The sequence below is a fragment of the Scheffersomyces stipitis genome, chromosome 1, assembly GCF_000209165.1.
Source record: "Scheffersomyces stipitis CBS 6054 chromosome 1, whole genome shotgun sequence".
NCBI lineage: Eukaryota > Fungi > Ascomycota > Pichiomycetes > Serinales > Debaryomycetaceae > Scheffersomyces > Scheffersomyces stipitis.
In genome coordinates, this window is record NC_009068.1 from 527,467 (window position 1) to 549,121 (window position 21,655).

The following is a 21,655-nucleotide window of genomic DNA, read 5'->3' on the forward strand; positions in this document are numbered from 1 at the left end:
TAGAAGTGAATGGATGCGAAATTCAGAAAAACGCACAAAATATATACAACTCAGAAAACGCCCATATTCTTCCCAAACAAATACGAATAAACAAACTAAAGACGAATCTCCACGGACTCACAATTTCATCCCCTCTCTGATTACTCTATCCGTACAACTTTCATGTCTCCAACATAATGTTCTGCTGCTCTAAACTACCATATGTGATTTTATTACCACGTGATTTTTATCACGGCTCTCAACGAACATCATTATGAAAAATTCAATAGTCTTCAACTGACAAACCTATTCTGTTTTCTTCACGGTAACAGCTACGTGCATCTAAAATGGAGGTCGACAAGTCTGACGGTCCGTCAGTGACCATCAGAGAATCTGAGCGTGATCACGTCAACTTCATTCTCCGAGATGTCGATATGGCCATGGCCAACTCTGTGAGAAGAGTGATGTTAGCAGAAGTGCCTACTTTGGCCATCGACTTGGTGGAGATCGATGTCAACACTTCTGTGTTAGCAGACGAATTCTTGTCGCATCGTTTAGGTTTGGTTCCGCTTGTGTCCGAAGGTATTGAGAATTTGACGTATTCCCGTGACTGTACTTGTGACAACTATTGTCCCAAGTGCTCTGTTAGATTAGAACTCACAGCCAAATGTGATACTGATTCGACTATGAATGTTTATGCTACAGATTTGGCCAAGTTTCACAACGGTTCACGTTTGGGAGATCCCGTCGTAAGAGATGTTCAAAAGAGAGGCCCACTTATCTGTAAATTGAGAAAGCACCAGGAGTTAAGATTGACTTGTATAGCCAAGAAGGGTATAGCCAAGGAACATGCCAAATGGTCTCCCTGTTCTGCCGTTGGGTTCGAATACGATCCTTGGAACAAGTTGAAACACACCGACTACTGGTACGAAGTCGATGCTGACGAAGAATGGCCCAAGTCTGAGAACTGCGAATGGGAAGAAGTGCCAGATCCAGATGCTCCTTTTGACTACAAGGCTAAACCCACTAGTTATTATATAGACGTGGAAACTGTGGGCAACTTGCCACCCAACGAAGTGGTATTGCGTTCCATAGAGACGTTGCAGAGAAAGCTTGCTGACATCGCTATCGAATTGAACAAAGAGTCTGTAGAAGCCAGCAGCACTGCCAACAACGGAGGCTTAACTACTTATGGAAGATCCCAGTACGACAACGGTGGCGATAGTCCAGGCATGGGAAGGACTCCCTACGGTGGCGATTCCGGCTTTGGCGGTGCCTCTTCCTGGAACGCATAGTCTCTGTACATTCACATACTCACTGTGTATGTCGATTTCACTTCTACCACCGTTTAGTAGTTTCAACTGTTAAATGTTTGTATCATTAGCTGTCTATAAATAAAAGTAATACTCAAGTCAAGGTCTGTAATGAGTGAGTAAACGAGTAAAGGGAAATCGATGAATTGAATAGCTGTAAATTAATATTGTCTTATATGTGCTTGTTCCATTCGACTAAGTCTTCGAACATAACAAGCTTTCCTCCAAAAATGTCAAGAGCACTTCCGTATGTCAAATCCACTTTTCCGTCACTTAATCTTCTTACCAACTCCAAATCTCTTGTCAGTTTGGCTCCACCAGCATAAACTATCTTTCCTTCGAATCCTGGTGGACACCATTCACCCAATTTCGACACCAATTGTTCGTCGATACCATTACATAAGCCTTCAACATCTGCAGCGTGAATCAAAAATTCGTCACAATATTCTCCTACCTCAGCCAAAAATTCTGATGACAAGCTGCTGGCCGTAAGCAACTGCCATTTGTTCATGGCTACAACCCATTTGGGTAAATCGTTTTCAACCACTGTCCTGCAACTCAAATCGACAATAAGACGATTCTTTCCGACAAGGGATGACACTCTTTTTAACTTTTCCCAGTCAAACTTCTTACTTCCATCTTCTGCGGAACTAAAGAGCCAACTGGTAAGAATTACATGTGACGCTTTGTGTTCGTCTAACCATTCTAGAGCGTTATCTATGGTGATTCCTCCTCCGACTTGGAGATTGTAGGGCCAAGTTTTGCAAGCTAATTTGGCAGCCTCGTCATTGGCTGGATTGGAGCCCAACTTTATGACATGGCAACCAGATATTCCATTTTTACGATACAAATCTGCGTAATAAGACGAAGGTTTGGTCGAGACAAAGTTCTCCTTGGTTGACTCGGTCACTTGGGCGTCGTCTTCCTTCAAAGTTCCACCAACAATTTGTTTCACTTGACCAGAATGGATATCGATGCAACCTCTGAACTTAGTCATATCAAATTCCTTTCCTGTTACTTTTGAACCCAATTGAAACTATTCTAGGTTGTAGGAAGAAGTCTATGAATCATCGGAGACATGACTCAGGTGCCTCGATAAATGAATTTTTCAATTTGCGACATTTGGAGATAAATTATTTGGATGCGACATCGCGATGCTCTTCTCTTAGCTTCAATAAATCTATTCAGAAATTTACATAATTAGTATCTCTACACTGTGTATATATCTTCGTACTATAGGAAACAGAATGCCGGAAGACTCTGAGTACTTGAGATCTTTAGAGATCCAGCGACGTCATTTCGAAGCCCAGTTTGGATCAATAGAATTGATGGGATTTGAAGACAAAGTTAAAAATGGAGCTGACGAAAGTGAAAGTGGAAGCGAAATCGACAGTGAAAACGATGACAACGACGAAGTGGACGAGTATGAGACATTTACGGGATTCGATGGTGTATCCTCAGACGAAGACAGCGAAATGGAAAGTGACAGCGAAGACTCCAATGAAGAAATGCAGCACCAACCAGCAAGAGTTGTGCCGAAAGTCGTTAAGCTTAGTGACGACTTTACTCCTACCTCCGCTAGACAAGTTTCTAAAGCAGATAAGAAACTTTTAAAATCTGGAAGAGCACCTACGTTAGCAGAATTAGAGAAGAAGAACCAGGAAATAGCAGCTCAAAACAAGAAGCAAACTGCCAAAACTGCCAAGGAAGAGGACGACAACTTGGAAAACGACTTGAAATTGCAAAGATTATTGCAGGAATCGCATATCTTATCTAGCTCATTGGAATACTCGGGAGCAGACCTCACAATGCAAACTCTAGATTACGAAGATCCTACTGGCAAAGCCAGAAAAAGAGCTTTAGATTCGCGGATAAGGAACATAGCAGCCATAAACTCCAGCACAGGAGGTTTACCTAGAACATTAGAAAAAATGCCCATGGCTATGAGAAAAGGAATGATTCGTAGCAGAGAACAGAAAATCAGGAAGTATGAAGAAGATGCCAGAAATGCTGGAATAGTCTTGTCCAAGGTGAAGAAAGGAGAGTTAAGAGACTTGAACTCAGGCAAGGGTTCTACATCGTCCAGCGATAGATTGGGTACAGGCAAGAAGGTCGCAAAGAGAGTAAGAGATAGGGGATTGAAAATTCATGGTGTTGGAAAGTCTACCAGAAATGGTATAATCATTCCCCAGGCTGACATAGATAGAATTAATGGTGCTGGAAGAAACAAAAAGGGTAAAAAAAAGGGTGGTAGAAGATAGACTTGAGAAGCATATTAATGGTGAACAGATGCAAGTCCCAGAGAAGCAGAGACCATAGATCCTACTACAAGTTTTGTAAACTATTCGATGAGTATAGAGAGTAGGTATAGAATGGGTTTGGCATACGTATTTACTAATAATATTTTATACGTTTTATCATTTAATCTTTTCAAATGTAGCTGATGTCCTTTTCATCATTTTTTGTAAATTCGTTATGTTGGCTCAATTTCTAGAATAGTTGCGAAAAACACGGAAGTTCAGAAAAAATTAAATTCTTCTTTATATTGATACCAATAGAAAGCTACAGTTAAGGAGAGAAAGTTTCACTGTTTCAAAGTTTTCAAAATAAAACCAAACCTCAATATATGCTTATTTACTCGCAATAATTTGCTTTGATATCTGGTAATTCTAGAACATGCGCACTCTAACTTCAATTGTCGAAAGTTGTTTCAGATAAATTTGACAAATGCAATACAATATAAGTAATCATGTTCTATTTGACTTTTGCTAATTACACCACAAAACTAGTAGAAACCTCTTAACTCTTACTCTTAGTTATGTATAATAGTACATTAGAGTATATGCGTCACTATAATTCTATGTAGATCTAGAAACCAATAATTTCCATGTCGTCATGAGTTTCATTAGTTGAAATGGTCAAGCCATGCTCGTTGGCCAAATGGAGGAGACAAATAAAATAGAAACTGGTAGACAATTCCTTTCTTTGTTCTGTTCCGTACAAGTTAGCAACGGATGCAACCAACTTCCCAAAGGTCTGTTTAGGAGGTTCCACTTGTTCTTCTATATTTTCTTCATTGGGTTCTGCGGGCCTTTCAATTGTCTTAGCTTCTTCTTTGATGGTCTTCCATAAATTGTCTTTAAGGAATTTGACATCAACTCTTTTAGCTACCCGTGAGAAGTTCAAATGATCGGGTCTCTTCTTTCCAATAACTTGGGTGGATGCTATGTCTTTATCTTCCTCGTTCAACTCACCTACATCTCCTTCCAAGGCATCATTGAAGTCAATAGCATAATCATCACCTCCAAAATCATTGTTGAAATCTTCATACTCAGCTTGATGGAAGGAGGCAGCAAGTGCATCAGCCTCTTGCTGTTCTTCTTGCTTGTGATAACGCTCTGCAAAAAAGTTCTCATCTGTGAACTGAGGTTCATCCTTCGTATCTGACTTCTTTCTCTTGGGGAAGTAGACAATTGAAACTTGTGGTTTGGTAAACAAGTTGGTCAATCTAGCAGAATTGTAGCGGATATCGTCAGGCAACTTGTTATTGGATGTGTTCACATCATTTTTCTTTACTATCAAACTGGCGCTTCTGGGTCCTTCAAAGATGGTATCCTCGTTGTCATCCTCATCAAAAAAGTTGACTATTACTTGGTCTTGCTTCTTTTTAGGTTCTACAAGCCCAGGGGTAGATCTGGCACCTTCTACTACTTCACCTCCTTCAATCTTCTTTGACTTTTTCAATGCGGCGACCTTCCAATGCTCTGGACCTCGCCAGTTCGTTTTCATTCTTTCATCAAAGTATGCCATAAGGTCTCTATCTAATACCTGTGTACTCTTCGACAGTTGCACATACTCTGAGTCATTGAATAAACGCTGCATGATACTTTGATTTAAATTGTTAATTGGGTCATTAGAGTCATCATTGTTGTTGTTGTCATTTTCATTGTCGTTCTCCTCAAGATCGTTATAATCACTTCCAAAATTTCCACCATCGAAACCATCGTCGTTGCCACCGAAATCGCCATAGTCAAATCCGCCATCGTTACCTTCTCCTACAAGATCATTGCCAGGTGTAAGAATTTCAGTTTCTGCAGCTGTTGTAATCTTGTTGTTGAAGTCAGTCAAGATACTCTTGGCCTTAGTGACATCTTCAAGGGCTGTATTGAACTCACTGAGTGATGGACATATACTCATGTCATCTAGACTTTCATCATTTCTAAAGATAATCTTTCCAAGTTTAGAGATATCTACGTCCTTGTCTTGTTCAGGTTCAGGTTCCGGCAATTTATCTTGTGTTGAATCATCCCCATCTTGCTCTCCTTCTTTTACTGGTTTGGTGGTGGCGTCAAAAACTACTCTCCCTGAACCGTCAATGTTCAAAGTGTTTAAAAGCAAGCTTTTGGCTCCTCCTTCATCGAATTCTGCAAGAGCTTTCTTGAAAAGTGGATCGATCGCAAGCTCCTGGTCGAGTTTCTTGATACGCAAGGTTTCAAAGTCCACCAACGTAGACTCTACGATTCTATTGATCTTTCTCTTTTTCTTGCCTAATTCTTCATTGTCATCGTCGCCGCTTTCATCGGCTTGTTCCTTTTCGCCTGTTTTAGGCTCTCCATTCTCGTCCACATCTTGTTCATCTACGTCTTCAAGATCATTCTTCTTCTTGGCCAAGCCACTCAACAACTTCCCAGTTTCCGCTGCTGCTGATTCCACACGACTCAGATAGATCTTGACACAGCCATCTAAAGTGGCGGAAGCACGCTGGAAATTGATGTTATCGCCGTCTTTTATCACGTTCAAGTCATGGAAATAGTCAATAAGAGCAAACTGCCATGAATTCTTCAGCGTAATCTTGTTATCAGTCGAAAGTTTTATCCACTCCTCGAAGTTGGAGAGAATAGTATGTTTGTTTTCGTTAAAGTGAATGGCATTCTCTTCACTGAAAGAATCGTCACCTCCATCGATCGCCAAAGACCTACTCGCATGACGAGCTCCTGATAATACACGATGACCCGATAGCACTCTATTAGAACCTGGGGTATTTGTGATGTTGTTATTGTTTATAGTGTTGTTTCTCATCAGAATTGCGCGGTTGGAAATCTGTCTCCTGTCAGCTCCTGAGGGCACCCGGTTGGCAGCAAGGCCTCGTTTCTTCGGCAAAACCTGTGAGCTCATTGATATATAGATATGAAAGCCGAGCTATACGAAATACGATAAAAGAAAATGAAATTTGAAGAAAAGAAGTTGAAAGTAAATATATACGTGCTAATTATTATATCGTATCTAAATTGTTTTTGTTTACCTCTCAAGTTGGTTCAGACACTACCACATGAATTTTCCAAATCCCTCCACAAGATTCCCATCGTCAGTCACTATATCTTTCTAGTAGTACATAAGATAACTTGTGGTCTCAAGAGTCATCCAACTATAATAGTTAACGGTTCTGATATTGCATAAGTCCTGCAATTTTCTATATTCTTTTCCTCAGTTCCCGACTTGACGATTATTTTCTTTTTCGCAATTGGTAAAGTTCCATCAATTCTGCTCTGCAATGTACTTGTGAACTTATGCGATCACCCTTCAATATCAACAATGGATCTTCTGCTGCTCAAATGGATGGACCAATGTTGGTTGTAATGGGTTGTAACGCTCCTTTTATGAGTTCTGTAATAACTGTGTAGTAGAATATATATATATATATATATATATATATATTGTGGCAGAGTTGCTTCATATTCTGTAGCAAGATATTTCGCATACTCCAATAGAATATGAGAAGTATCGAAATAATGTCATCCTGCCACAAATGGATTATTTACGGTAGATAAAGAAGAATGTCAAATCTGAAGAATTAATACTTCTACTAGAAGATAGAAAAGTAAAACCACAAAGAAATAAAGGGGTTGGAGGCAGATGAGTAATATAGAATCTTAAGGTTTGATAACGTGAACTATATTAAATAGATGATTGTTCCAACTAGGAGTACTTGATCGTAGCTAAAACATTCTGCAAAACATATTAACTTTTTCAAATACCAGAAAAGATACAAGAATTTGATTCTGATCAATATGAATTGAAGCTGGAACAATGTGTTTTTCGTACAAGCAAGATAGCTCTGGGATGCGGAAATGACAAGAGAGCTGCTCCTACGGTTCCGTAAAGGTTTATCTAGAGTGGAGTCTCCGCTTTTAAAACAACGAACGTCCAAGTTCACGATCATCAGGATCATCCGCCTGATATCAACTTATCTGGAGAAGTTCATCAATCCTGCACATACAATGACATATTTTAACTGCAGGTTGCTGCAAGGACTAATTAGCATAAGCTCCTCCAGTCCCGATAGATTCTATAAACGACTATCTTTTCCTCATTACACATGATATTATAAAAACTTTTGTATATATATATTCAATACAGTAAATATGTTAGAGCATTCAAGGTCTAGCTGGAGCCCGACACAACCAACTTCTGCAAGTGACCCATGAAAACTTGTAAAGAGACATCATCGGTCAACACAATGGCTCCGTTGTTAGTTGCAAATTCAGAGCTGTTGTATGTAATAGAAGGATTTAACTTGGAGTACAAGAATCTAGCTTGCGAACCACCCTCTTCAGTGTCGATAAATCTAGGCAATGGGTAACGATCAACCAACAATTCGGCGGCCTCTTGCTTTGGCTCCTCAAGTAATAACTTGAAGTTTTCGTACTCCGGTTGGTTTTGGTAGCCGGCTTTTCTCCATTGAGCAATAGTTTTACCATGGAAAATCAAGATGTGGAAGAAAGTATCCAACAACAAGATCTTGTCGTCTTTAATGGAGACAGAATCCAACAACACAGCTTCTGGTTCTGAATCCAATGAGAAGGAAGTCAACGTAGGCTGGATCATGATCAACGAGTTGTTAGTGTCTTCAGTTAATAATACGTGTCTATAGAATGCTGTTTCATCAGGAGAGTTGTTGAAGACCTGCAAGAACTGAGATCTTCGTAAATAATAGATGAATTGTGGATATAATTGGAATTGTGGTCCGAGTCTGAACGATTCCTCTTGATCTTTTCTATAGTCCGCAAACTTTTGACACAATCTGATCAACATACGGTCGATCCATCTCAAAACATCTGCGCCGTCATCTTGCTCAGACTTGAACAATGTGACTCTAGACATCAAGACAGCAGCGGCCTCCTGATCGAAAGAGTTAGTCAAGGTTTGCTCATCACTGGTTAAAAAGTTGGAAACGGTCGTGACTCTAATTCTGTAGGTACCAGATGCATGTTGGTAGTGGGTGATGAATTGAGTGTAGCTCTGTGCGTTTTGAGGCAACAGTTGAGTATTGACCACATCAAAGAACACAGCATAACTGTGTTGAGGAGAAACAGAACACAATCTGTACTGCGAGGTTCCACCGATACCAAGTTCGTTTTCAGAAACGTTCTGTGTCTTGACGTTCATGGACGAAGCGTGGCCAATAAGTCCACTGATCTTCAACTCCTTCGAAGTTTTCACGTCGAAAGTACCATTGAAGCCCATCAACAAGTAGCCTTCGTGATCCTTGTTGAACAATCTCAAAAACGACTGCTTGAAGATGGATGTGGTGAATGCATCAGACAACAACAATGTACCGCCGGTTAAGTTACACAAGTTCTTCATTTCCAACATTCCGATCTGGTCGTAGCAGCCGGCAAAAATGTCGACGGTATGTGCGTTTTTGACCATCTTGGCAGCAATGGAGTCGTAGAACTTGACCGCCTTCTTGAAGTGCTTAGCGTTGTCCTTGTCGATGTCGGAGTGGGATCTGATAGGCTCCTTCAATTGGGGGCCAACTATCAAGCCCGGGCTCAAGGTGCCCGGTCCCGCGGAAAACAACATGATTCTGGCACCAAAGCCAGGGAACGTGGAGCCCAACAAGTTAGCAGCAACATTCAAAGCCGAACCGGTCGATCTGAGAGGTCTGTCGCCGTTGGCCACGGTCCAGGGGTCCTTACCTAAGTTCTCTAAAATGGAGGTCAACTGGAACTCTACGTCTTCTACAGGCAAAAAGAATCTTGTTAACGAATTAGCAAACTGAGGCAACTGGCCCTGAGGGGTCGATGTTGGCCTGTTCAACATGTCGCTGATCTGCTTCTCCGTATACTCCTTGTCGCCGCGGAAGATATAGGACTTACTGATTTTCTCTGAGCCCAAGTCGTGCACCTGAACCATGGTGCCGTATGTGATCAAACCGATCAAGGCATTGGGTGGTAACAAGCTCAATGAAACGATCAAAGTTTCTTTCAACGCAGCCAAGTTATCTTCATCCTGGCACAAATCGATCAACAAGAAGAAAATGGGTGGGTTCTGGACAGGTCTGGCCGTGATATACTCGATGGTAGAAGAGCCTGGCTGAAGCTCAAGAGGTAAGTTCTCCGGAGTAACACCCTGGTAATGAGCTGGCAATGGGTTTCGGTATGAACACAAAGGACAACGCCAGAAGCCACTGGGATCGATTGTACAGTAAGGGTTCAAGATGCTTTTACAGTTCTGGTTGGAGCAGAAAATGGGATCGTACACGGCCACAGGCAAATCTTCTCTCTGCTTCAATGGAGTATAAATCACCCCAGTGGGAACTACAACTTTACCAGCTTCCACTTTGGTGGATGGAAGGGCATTCCACGCAAAACGGATACCATTGATGTCCTCGGCCTCTTCGAAGTTCATTTTGGTGCGTGGGAAATGGCAATAGAGATGGAAAAAGAAATCAGTCTCCACGTCAATTTCCAGAGATTTTGTTGATGTTTCGATTTGAGGACAACTCATGAAAATTTAAGTGTTGCACGTGAGTGATCACGTGTACACGAATGGAAATAATACAGAAGAAAGACAGTAATTAAAACTTGAAATGGGTAATGTGTCAATAGTAACTGTATCAAATAGAATGATATTAATGATAATTACTTGACCTACATGTTTTGGTTTCACAGAATGGTGTCATCTTTTTACTCTTCTTGATTGTCTTGGTTCCAGAGTGCGATTACAGAGTTCTGAAATGTTCAACATATGCTGTTACTAAATAGGAACTAACCTCTTACTAAATGCTAGTGAATACCTTTCGTTTTCTGCTAAATCCAATAAATTACTCAATTGAATGCTCATTTTATTCTAACATCATTTACTCGGAAATCGAAAACATTATCTAACAGCAAACTCGACCACGTTGGCGCTACCATGTAAAATTCTGCCAATAGCTGCCGTTGGATATGTAAATTTCGATAGTGTCAATTGAATAGCCTGAGATGCCCAATATAACCACACACGTGTATATACCGTGTAGCCCAGACTCCACGACTCCGTTATACTCCCATCTGATTTTCCATATTATGGGCGCTAAGTAAGTAAAACTTGCGGAAAAAGAATGTCGCCAAATCCTAATGTCGTAAAAAAAATATTATGTAAGAATCTGTCGCGTCTCTGGAATTGCACACAATTCCGATAGTCTGCTTCTATCTACATTTCATTCAATAAGGAGATTTCTTCCAGTTGCCTGAATTGACGGCCACGAGATAATCACTTACTCTGAATTCTTTATAGGAAATTTTAGTACGAAATCTTGAATTTCGACTTGTTACATTTTTGGCCATTTTCTGTAGCTTAGAATAATCTAGAAAGCAGGAAATACGATTCTCTATTAGAATAGTCTATCGAATCTCTTGGTATTAAGCATGATGATTGATACCATAACAAACTGATTCAGTAGCAGACGCTATAACTAGATGTTCATCTTTTTCTCTCTGTTTTTTTGTTGACATTCTTTGACAGTTTTGTTAGATATTCTTCCACAGCTTAAACTGACGTCTATATTCCTTAAAACAAATGATAGAACATGAGAAACTTGAAGGACAGATGCTGATGAATTTAGGATTTGCTCTTAGTCGATACCTTGAACATAAATATGCTGTTCTAGCTAATTCATTCGGCGCTGTTGCTGTCTTAGAATTTATGAAGTCTTAAAATCTCTCTCTTTCAAGCCACTTAACTTTCAGATTTGTCGAACACATAGATTTCACTTTAAAGAACAATTGATAACAAATTAACCAATCAGAAATCCTCCTCTATTACAAGAATCATATTCAATTTGAATTAAAACACTGTTGGGCAATCTCCCCGAACGACTCTTTGTATGATGGTCTCGCAAATTATTATTGGCACGTTTGCGAAGATCGCATACATAAAATATATAAAGAGCAGATTAACCTAAGTATTTTAGTGCTTTCGTAATTTTTAGACGCATTCAACCTTAATTTAAAAATTCAACAAATCCATGGTCTTATAGAATATTTGCCTACCTTTTCTTTTCAATAAAGAGTTTTGCCAGATAAATTCGATAGAGAACCTCTCTCATGATGATACTTTAAAAAAAACTCAGCAAACCCCTCTGCTACCAGGAAGAAACTATCCAAATTCAATTTATGCCGAGTTTTTCACAATGAGAACCACTGAATTCAACACCAACCAAAAGTTCTAGCTTTGACAGTTTCAATCACTTCAATAATGATTATTGAAGCAATCAGATCTCCTTCAATTTATCTTCGAACAGATGTGCAAGGTCCACGGGGTCCTTAAACACAAAATGGTCTATGGAAGTAATCAAGTTGAAGAACCAATAGAAGAAACGGCATTCATCTACGAAGAAACGACGGAAAGAGTTACAGATAAATTTAATCTACATTTATTCATATTGTTACAATCGTTGCCATTAAAATCGTTATACTAATATCGTCTAATATTGTTGTCATTAATATAGTTATTATAATTTCACATACCATCATTAGAATACATATTTACAGAAGCATGCACGTCCAGATGAATGGCGACTTTCCATCTAGGACGATAGAATTAATAGACTTGTATACTGTAAGATAATTTATTTGTAACAGAGAATAAAATCGGGACATACATCAATAAACGGATGGCTTCCGAAATCAAGACTTATTTTTCAAAGTATCGATCTCTTGCAATAGAGCCCTGATGTACTTTGATGCCAATTCAACAGTTGTAGCTTTGGATGGAATTGCCACTTCATCATGGTAGACCTGGGGAATTAAACTACCCAATTCCAGAACGGCCATATTCATTCTATTTCTTCTTCCTTGTTCAGCTAATTTATGAGATGCTTTCTTGGTTGCTGGCTTTTCGCCACTTTTTTTGATAACAGGAATACCGTTGGAAGATTTTTCGTTGAGCAACTTGGGTGACGTCTCCGTACTCGACGAAGAAGACTTCGGAAGTATTTTGTTGGAAGTATTCGATGAAAATGATTTTCTACTAGATCTCGAAGATTTACGTGATAATCCGCCAGCGTTGGACGTCATATCAACCTCAATGTCATCAACATCTTCATGTTGACTGTGTTCAGCCAATCTTCCCATAGTGAAGCCCATCAATGGTGCATTACCTTGTCCACCATTAGATGTATCTATTTTTTTACCTTGTGGAGGTAACATCGGAGTGGCACTGTTGCTATTGTCATTTGTGCTGGTTTCCATGCTTGACTCTGGTAATTCGTCAAATGCAGAAACGCTAGTGGCTGCTGGAGATGTGCGGAAATTACCAGAGCCATTTCTGGCCTTGATTGAAGGAGAATTTTTGTTTGGATGCATTATAGGAGTCCCGTGTGGTGTCCTTCTCTTGCTTCCGTTGTAGATAGTATGGGCATGGTGATCATCCACAGGTCCAGGTCCATATACAGAAGAAGAAGAACGACGTCTATCATTTAGAGATGGTTGGGCGTTCAACGCTGGCGAAGTCAACGGCTCAAACGAGACTTGAACTGGAGGTTGCTGCGAGAAAGTGGAAGAAGAGGAGCCTCCGCCTGTGGTTGAGCCAGAAGAAGCATTTGGGGCCTTGTTAAGATTAACCTGTGAGTCCAAAGGAGTCACTGCTGGTGAAACTAACGGCGTAAATACAGCATCAGGCCTCACATGTTGCTGTGGGGCCTGTTGCGACTGGTGTTGAACCTGGAAATCGGATAGGTTTTTTGAGTTGTGTTTATGGTAAAAATGCTGGTTATTATAGGATTTCTCGTTCTGGCCCGGCAAAATCGGTGAGACAAACGACTTTCGGTCAGGTTCTGCTGACAGCTTCTGGCTAGTAGCCAAGTTCTTGTTGGCTGCTAGCATGCTCGGCGTCTGAATGGGCAAATGCAGCGGAGGAAATGCCGACGATTCATGACTGGGGTCTGTGTCGAAGTTCAAGTCTTCCGGTATTATAAAGTTCATATTCTCAATTCCATACTCGTACAGTTGAGGTGGTGGAGGAATGTCGTGCGGATAGCCTGCAATTCCTGGAGCACCCTGTTGAGTAGAGCCAGAGCCTACAGTTCCAGAGCCCGAGTTGGGTGTATTGGCAATATTTGAGCTAGGAGTATTTTCCTGAGACTGGGAAGCCAGAGGGTGGTGATGGTGATGATGATGGTGATGAGAGTGAGTTGCTACAGTGGCAGCCTCGTAGAGGTTCTGCTCTAATTGGTGAAGAAACAACTGCTCGGTGTCGGAGAAGTTGGACGGCGTTCCGCCTGATGGAAGAGGCCCCGGGCCCAGCATCTGGTGGTAATGGCTCGAAGGAGTCAGATGCGAATTAGAACCCGTTGCATCATGGTGTTGTTGCTGTTGGTGGTGCTGTTGTGCATCACCAAGCTCGTGGTAATACGGCGACTTTCCCGGCGTAGCCCCGCTATTGCTGGGGGAGAAAGTCGAGTTCCACACCGACAGCTCCATTTTTTAATTTACGTATGAGAGGTAATGTGAAAAGCAACAGCTAGTAGTACTATGAGTTACGAGCACTATTAGATATTGAAGGACAATAAGATACCAAGTTTTTTCGTAGTACTTAAGTCTTTCAAGTGCAATGAGCTTTTTCAGGTACTATGTTTCTGAAGTACTAGGTGCTTTTTTTGGACTGAGTGTAGTACAGTTCGGTAATTGACTAAAGTTCAACCTACTCGGACTATTGTACTGTGATGATTCTTAAATATGCTGTTATCCAGGGGCTGCTTAATACACTGGCGTGATGGTCAGTTCCTCAGCGATTGATGATAGGGCGTAAAATGAGTAGAACAATTAACACGGCTCGCAAGATGGCGTGAGCTGTAGCTTGATGAAACTGGCAGTATAAGATCTGAATTTATAGATAGATTTGATTAAATCTGAAAAGGCGTTATCTGAGGGGAATGCCTGATATCTGATTTGACTAGATAGCAATCTTCGGTGGTAGTAGTGACGGCTCAATCAGGTGGAAATGGCGATACTCTGATGATGTATCTGGTCGGTATATCTAATATCCGAGAGTAGATCCACGAGCTTCTACTGTCTGGGGCTGCTGACAAGTTTGGTACGGTAGCCGTGAGCACACAGGGATGGGCACTTTAAGCTGAGGACGTCAGAAAGGAAAAACGAGACAACGAATGGAAATGAAAAAACAATTTATGAATAAAAGATATCAGAATTTATAAATCTGACTTCACCACAGACGAAAAAAAATGTTACCAGACGTTTTTTTCCTTCAGACGACATTAATGCTTTTTGCCAGAAGTCTGAATCCGGTAACCCTTTGGTTACTATGATTAGCCTAACAGGTATTAATAACTAGTAAGGGCCCGCACCTGTAGATAGCGAGAGCCACGTGGGGTTTGGCTCAGTATCAGACGCGCCGCACCTCGGGCGACATCTGCTGTGACATTCTGACACTTGTCGTGACATTTTGCGCGACATCTGCGCGGAATTAGATTGTTCTCTGTAAATAATAAGCACTTTATGGCGTATAATTATCTAAATATTTTAGAGAGATCCGATTAGAGTTGATTTGGAATAAAATGTATGGGACAGAGCACAAGAGCAAAAACTCGTATGTAGAACTCAGAGCCCGTATCTTGTCCACTATTGGGCCATACCGGCTGTAGCATATCTGGTGAACACAATACATTTGCACCCAAACGACCCTCTAGATCTTCCGCCTTGTTCTGATACGCAGATAGGAGACACAAGGCAAAAAATCCTACGGTTACAGTTATCTAAATAATCGAGGCCAAAACTTGTCCATCACATGGCTACTAACACTTTCTTCCACAAGTTAAGTCGGATACATGAAATTCCTTCCCAGCGACAAACCATAAATGCTAAATCACTAGACGGGATATTACCGCATCTTGCTGGTTTCCACATTCATTGTTAGTCCAAGCCCTGTCACACAAAAATGTTGGCCCGATGCCGTAGTTGCCATCCCAACTTGACTATCACCAGAATTGCACATTCACCTCCAACTCAATATCCCGATATTTGTACCTTCTATCCCTTGTCTTCGCCAATAAGAGCATATTTACTCGTCTGAGTTGTAGCCCCTTCTGTTCATTGGGTATTAGTCTTTCCGTATATAAGTACCGCGAGATGAGTGAATTAATTTACAAATGGTGACACATGCAATTTTTATCTCTCTGCTCAACCTGCCCATACTTTCGTTCTATCGCCAGCTCCATAGAATACTCTACACTTCCTGATGCAAAATCACCCCGTCTATTCTTGCCGAATCCCCCCGACTTAGTTCCACAGACTCACGTGATGGTTCACCCAAACAGGAAAGCCATCCGGAACCTCGTATTCGCCTCATCGGGCTACATGATAATAAGCCACTATCTTGAGTCTTCAGATCTCTCTGTATTACTTTGCTATGTATTATATCGCGTTGCAGGTGTTCCTTTACTAGCAGAGCTAGCCTTATATACAAAAAAGGTGGTAACCGTCAACTGAAAAATCACCCAGTTACAACCAACGACTGAATTGTCAATTATTTCGCAATCATAAACCATCGTAGAACCAACTGGTAGATAGTTCCATACCCCTGATTATATAATCACGATAAAACATAAGTACAAGACTTATAGGAACGCCCCCTAGGAATTGACTCTTGCATGTGCTATTAACCAGCAATGAAATATTTCAATATCAATTATCTTAATATCAGGTACTAATAATAATTTCAATCGTAATAATTCGTTTCTATCATTTTCATTTTCGTTCAAGTGTGTTTGCCGAGCTTACGCTTCGACGGGTATAGGGTCGTTGATGACATCTCTGGTTTCTGAGCTTTTCGGCGATTTTATCACGGTATTGCTTATACTCTTTTCCTTGTTGATGATCTCGCCCTTGACGATTTTTTCCATTTCTTCTCTAGTCAAAGTCTCGTACTCAAGCAACCCTTCAGCCAATCTCTTCAACTCTACACGTTTGTCGCTCAACAACTTTCTGGTTCTGTTTTCAGACGTCACCAAGAAGTCGCGGACTTCGTTATCAGCCAAATTACGAATTTGAGACGACCACAGTTCCCAGTTGTCGCTCAACTTTACGGGACCTATGACGTCACTCATACCATAGGAAGTAACCATAGCTCGTGCGACGGACGTTGCATTTGCCAAATCGCTGGAACAACCACTGGTAACATTTTCTTTACCATTGATCATTTCTTCAGCAATTTTTCCTCCCATACAAACATCCAAGCGGGCAAAACACTCCTTCTTGCTCATGTCGACCTTATCCATTTCTGGCAATTGGAAGGTGATACCCAAGGCACGACCACGAGGCAAGATTGTAGCTTTGTATAACGGAGTTGCACCCTTTGAATACATGGCCATAATGGCATGTCCAGCTTCATGGTAGGCTGTGTTGATTCTCGATTCTTCGGTGATAACCATCTTTTTCTTGGCTGCACCCATCAAGATCTTGTCTTTGGCCCATTCGAAATGGTTCATATCAACTGCAGGAGCCGACAATTGCGATGCGTGAACAGCGGCCTGGTTGACCAAGTTCATCAACTCAGCACCACTCAATCCTGGAGTACCACGAGCAATAATAGAAGGATCTACGTCTTCAGCAGTTTCTACGTTTTGCATGTGGTGCTTCAAAATATCGATACGACCTCTCACATCGGGCAAATCTACAATGACTTCCTTGTCAAAACGACCTGGTCTTGTCAAAGCTTTGTCCAAAGATTCAGGAAAATTGGTAGCGCCGATGATAATGATTCCCAGAGTTTGTGAGAAACCGTCCAACTCCACCAACAACTGGTTCAAGGTCTGCTTGGCATAGGCCTGGTCCTTAGGATTACGCTTTCCGCCGATGGCGTCCAACTCATCTATGAAGATGATGGCTGGCGACTTTTCTCGAGCCTGAGAGAACAATTCTCTGATTCTCTTTGCTCCTACACCTACATACAACTCGTCAAACTCTGAGCCCGACATGAAGAAAAACGGAACTCCAGCTTCTCCTGCAGTTGCACGAGCCAAAAGAGTCTTACCAGTACCTGGAGGGCCTGTCAAAAGGACACCCTTTGGCAATTTTCCACCCAATCCAGTAAACTTTGAGGGATCCTTCAAGAAGTCTACGATTTCCTCCAACTCGGCACGAGCCTCATCACAGCCCTGGACATCCGAGAAGCGGACCGTAGACTGCGAGACGTCTACTGATTTGTCGCTCACTTCTGAGTTCTTGAAGATGGTACCGTTCTCTACCAAGTAGTTGAACGCATTGGTAGCGCCGTAAGTCATGAGTGCGACGGGAATCAACCATTTCATCCATTTGGAGAGGATGGTGAGGAGAGATTCAGAGACAATGACGTGGACAGGCTCGTAGCGGGAGCCAAAGCCATGGGGCAAGCCTGTAGCAACATTTCCCGCAGATGCAACATTCTGGGTAGCCAAACTACGAGCTACTTGTTCTGCTTTACCTTTCTTTCCAATCTTGTTTAAGGCTTCAATGTAGATAGCAGTACACTCCGGAGAAGCCGCGATTCCAGGAGTCTCGTATCTCTGGATGACAATGTGTGGATAGTTATGCGCAAGGAGCAGACGGTAGAACTCAGCTTGTGCCGTAGTATTGTTCAAGTCAGAGTTGGCCATCTGTTCCTGAGACTGAAGAAGTGAAACAGTCGTAGAAGAAACATTTCTAACGGAGTTGAGCGATTTTCTAGGAAATCTTGATGACTTGAGAGACGTCAATGATGGCGAAGACTTCCATGAGGATAAAGAAGATCTTGTGGAGAAGTTTTTCAAGTTTTTCAAGCTGTTCAAGTTTCTGAAGTTAGTCATGACTCTGGGGGCAAGAGATGTCCTGGCTGACGAGAGCACCGGTGCCATTCTCAGGAGAGTATTCATTTTGTCGAAGCAAAACTTTTGAGCTAAAACAAACCGAGCCAACCGAAAAGAATATGAAACAGGAAACAGAAGTGGTTGAAAAGAAAGAAATCGAGTAATTTCCACTGAAAAAAGAAGTTGTTTTGTGGGCTTTGATAGCAACGGAAAAGAAAGGTTGATCGGCTTTGGTGAGCCACGACCTGCGAGAAGATTCTGCGGGAGATTGAGACGGTTAGTGTGGAGACGAGAGAAATAGTAGAATACTAGAAATGAAGATGTACTGGTAATTGTTATATATTGCTAGTTGTGTAGTAGTAATCCCTGGAACGACTTTGCCAGAAAAGCGGATTGTTCTTTGAAAATTTATTGAAAATTTACGAAACGACTCCGCAGCCTTCGCTAGCGATTTTCGCACCCATAATTTCTGGATTTAATTTGTAGAGCTCCAATTGTCTATCTTCAAAAATAGATCAGATCTGTTTAGGCTTGATCTGGCAGATCTACTCCGATGGACGACTTCGAATATGTAGAACTCATCCAGCGCTTGAGCATCCAGCTAGAGACTCAACATTTCAAAGACTCGTCGCTCAACTCTACGTTAGCCATCCTTTCGCTGTTCAATGACGACATCATAGCCACAGACATCCAGTTCGACTTCGTGCTAGAGAACCAGCGTGGAATGAAATTGTTTGGCATACCTCTCTACTCCAAGAACTCGCTTCTTCCTCTCATAGATCCATCCACCTACCAATCGATCAAGGGAAAACGGCTTCTCATCTCAGCGGACCATTTGAACAACTTTCCGCTTCCCGATTTCAGCTGGACCTGGAGCTGGGACTCGTGGTATGTTCTAATGTGCAACGACGTAGACGACCAGGGCTGGGTGTATTCAAATTTGTTCTTCAACAACTACTTCACGGACAGAACCTGGAAAGGAAAATACTATCTAGGCAACTTTGTCCGTAGACGGATCTGGGTCAGAATGAGAAAGAAGAGCGAGATTAGTGGATCAGATAACAGAAAAGGAGAATGACCGAAAAGATGATAAAATTGTATAGATGAGCCATCGACCTGGTTGATAGCAGGCTGTCAACTAATAGCATCTACAAATCCCGTCACAGGTAAGGATTATGGAAATAGTATAGAATATGGAGTAATTACACGAAACTCACGAACCACCTCTATTGTGGTCCCTCTAAACTTCAGTTTCCTCTATTTATCAATGTAGCGATAATAGCTACAAGGCACGAGTAATATATTTCACAAAAGACTCAATCTTCCACAGCATATTACACGGTCTATTCTCTTTGCTGAGTCTCTGAATCTAACTTATTCTCTGGTTCTTAATCTCACGCTTAAAATCTTCCTCTCTCTCATTCGCGCACTATAAATTGCAGCCATAAAAACACAAATATTGCTGCTGCTTCTTTTCTTACCAATGGATTCCATAATTTTACCTCTAGCCCTTGCGCTTGTGAGGTATAAACACCTCAAGGGTATCACCTATAGCTACGAGTGTAAGTATTCTTCCGGAATTTGATTCTTATGTTATAGAAGCTAACTTTACCAGTTCTCATAGTAGATCTTATTGAGGGGCTCCAGGCTGCAAAAACCAAACAACTTACAAAAACAAAAAGAAAAACCGCATCCACAGCCACCAAAAACAACAGGAATATTCATAGATTCATCGAATATTCTACCAAGAAAACAAGTACTGAGTTCAATGTCAGTAAAACAGATTTGAAGAAGGCTTTACAAAGCTTCAATATTCGCTATGACGAGCAAGATTTTGGAGGGCAGATCTCTTTTGAGGGGGCTCGTATCAAGCATCTATTTCAAGTTTTCAAACTATTGTTGAAAAAAGAAGGAAACAGGAAGAATAGAAGGTTACTTCTGCTCTTTGCTTCAAGGATTATCAGAACAATTCAACGAGAGGCCATTAGTTCCAGGATCTTATGTAAGAGATTGACAGAATGTCAACTTCTACCTTTGCTACACGAATCTAAGTATAATGACTTCATCAATCATAAGTTCAGGTGCCTAGCATCTATTTACAATTCGATACCTGACAAATTTGCTATAAATGACTATTGCATGTCCAACATGTTCAAACTCGTACTAGCCAAGTACTTCAACAACAAGTTGTTGGATGTACAATACCCGAATAAAACTGTGGAGCACGCCATTACTAGCCATTTTGATGTTCTTGTCAAGAATAAGTTTCTGGAAAACGTGGTGAAACAAGTCGAACACCCAGATTTGCTAGATTATGTAATGGTTCTAAATTTCCAGCAAGTATTGGCAACGCAACAGAATATTCAGCTATTGAATGCTCTCATGACCTACAACACCAATCTGCCATTATTTGATGTATTTGAACGAGTTTCTGTTCAACACATAAGTGATACCACTCAACAAGGTGGTGGCACTGACGAGAGTTCCCATCCCCAAAGCTGCCGTTTCTAAATCTATACCCAAGAATGATTCAATGGCAGGCTTGAATACCAACCCTCCTATATAGACCATCTGGAGACCGGTGTTGATCTTTCCTAATAAGTTAGGATGAACTGTGATTGTAGGATTCAGTCTAATGCTGATAAATTTGTCTAGAGTTCTTGGAGGTTCTAGACTCTTATAGCGATAGTAGAAAGACATGAAACTCAACATGACGTCTCTGCCTATGATAACGCTGGCCACGAGAGCAGGAATAGAACTGACGTATGCTAATGACAAAGTACACACTGTCATAAGGAACTTATCTGCTAATGGATCTATGATAGAACCTACAACTGACTTCATATTGAAACGTCTGGCTATATAACCATCCACAAAATCAGTGATGGATGAGTAGACAAAGAGCAGTAATGCCAAAGAAGTCTCTCCCTGGACAATGAAGTACCCAATGAAAGGTGTAGTTATGATTCTTGTATATGTGAGAATGTTGGGTATCGTCCAGAGTGAAGGGTCCAGTCTTAGTTGTTGAACTATTGTTGGGTTCTGTTTCTCTTTCTGAGGTCTTTGATCGGTAGAAAAGAATTTAACTTGACGGAAAGTAGCCAACTGTTTTGGAGAACGAAGTAAAGATGTGCACAGTATCGGCTTTTTCGAGTAGACATTTGAGAGAAGTCTTGTCCTACCAAGAATGGAATGTCTATGGATAATTGTTCTTGAAAGAAGCGTTGGAGTATTTATTCGACTTAACAACATTTTGCAG

General features: G+C 41.2%; 9 protein-coding genes across 9 annotated transcripts; 3 read left to right on the forward strand and 6 right to left on the reverse strand. All coding sequences in view use genetic code 12, as the record gives it.

The window, feature by feature from the left end:
- The first annotated feature begins 314 nt into the window (after nt 1–314).
- RPB3 (45 kDa subunit of RNA polymerase II) lies at nt 315–1,388 on the forward strand. Its single transcript, XM_001387298.1, has one exon. The coding sequence runs from the start codon at nt 327–329 to the stop codon at nt 1,272–1,274; it is 948 nt and encodes a 315-aa protein (XP_001387335.1). The 5' UTR covers nt 315–326; the 3' UTR covers nt 1,275–1,388.
- Nucleotides 1,389–1,464: 76 nt separating this feature from the next.
- Nucleotides 1,465–2,289, reverse strand: HIS4 (1-(5-phosphoribosyl)-5-[(5-phosphoribosylamino)methylideneamino] imidazole-4-carboxamide isomerase (Phosphoribosylformimino-5-aminoimidazole carboxamide ribotide isomerase) (5-proFAR isomerase); the record flags this gene model as incomplete). The annotated part of the gene is made up of 1 exon (XM_001387703.1): nt 1,465–2,289. The coding sequence occupies one exon, from the start codon at nt 2,287–2,289 to the stop codon at nt 1,465–1,467; it is 825 nt and encodes a 274-aa protein (XP_001387740.2).
- A 250-nt stretch (nt 2,290–2,539) lies between these two features.
- On the forward strand, nt 2,540–3,538 carry FAF1 (forty S assembly factor; the record flags this gene model as incomplete). The annotated part of the gene is made up of 1 exon (XM_001387299.1): nt 2,540–3,538. A coding segment is annotated over one exon (999 nt), but the record flags the coding sequence as incomplete, so codon positions are not given.
- A 622-nt stretch (nt 3,539–4,160) lies between these two features.
- BRN1 (BaRreN) lies at nt 4,161–6,203 on the reverse strand (the record flags this gene model as incomplete). The annotated part of the gene is made up of 1 exon (XM_001387704.1): nt 4,161–6,203. A coding segment is annotated over one exon (2,043 nt), but the record flags the coding sequence as incomplete, so codon positions are not given.
- A 1,454-nt stretch (nt 6,204–7,657) lies between these two features.
- On the reverse strand, nt 7,658–9,992 carry SEC23 (component of COPII coat of ER- Golgi vesicles). The gene has a single exon (XM_001387705.1). The coding sequence runs from the start codon at nt 9,981–9,983 to the stop codon at nt 7,734–7,736; it is 2,250 nt and encodes a 749-aa protein (XP_001387742.2). The 5' UTR covers nt 9,984–9,992; the 3' UTR covers nt 7,658–7,733.
- A 2,079-nt stretch (nt 9,993–12,071) lies between these two features.
- Nucleotides 12,072–14,697, reverse strand: PHO4 (myc-family transcription factor). Its single transcript, XM_001387706.1, has 4 exons — nt 13,757–14,697; nt 13,640–13,699; nt 12,718–13,615; nt 12,072–12,657 (listed from the first exon to the last, which is right to left on the reverse strand). The coding sequence occupies exons 1-4, from the start codon at nt 14,036–14,038 to the stop codon at nt 12,245–12,247; spliced, it is 1,653 nt and encodes a 550-aa protein (XP_001387743.2). The 5' UTR covers nt 14,039–14,697; the 3' UTR covers nt 12,072–12,244.
- A 1,259-nt stretch (nt 14,698–15,956) lies between these two features.
- Nucleotides 15,957–18,515, reverse strand: YME1 (mitochondrial protein of the CDC48/PAS1/SEC18 family of ATPases). The gene has a single exon (XM_001387707.1). It carries the CDS (start codon nt 18,460–18,462, stop codon nt 16,351–16,353), a length of 2,112 nt encoding a protein of 703 aa, XP_001387744.2. The 5' UTR covers nt 18,463–18,515; the 3' UTR covers nt 15,957–16,350.
- A 434-nt stretch (nt 18,516–18,949) lies between these two features.
- On the forward strand, nt 18,950–19,474 carry SPO73 (Sporulation-specific protein 73; the record flags this gene model as incomplete). Its single annotated transcript, XM_001387300.1, has 1 exon — nt 18,950–19,474. One exon carries the CDS (start codon nt 18,950–18,952, stop codon nt 19,472–19,474), a length of 525 nt encoding a protein of 174 aa, XP_001387337.2.
- Nucleotides 19,475–20,802: 1,328 nt separating this feature from the next.
- Nucleotides 20,803–21,402, reverse strand: CRD2 (cardiolipin synthase; the record flags this gene model as incomplete). Its single annotated transcript, XM_001387708.1, has 1 exon — nt 20,803–21,402. A coding segment is annotated over one exon (600 nt), but the record flags the coding sequence as incomplete, so codon positions are not given.
- Between the last annotated feature and the right edge of the window lie 253 nt (nt 21,403–21,655).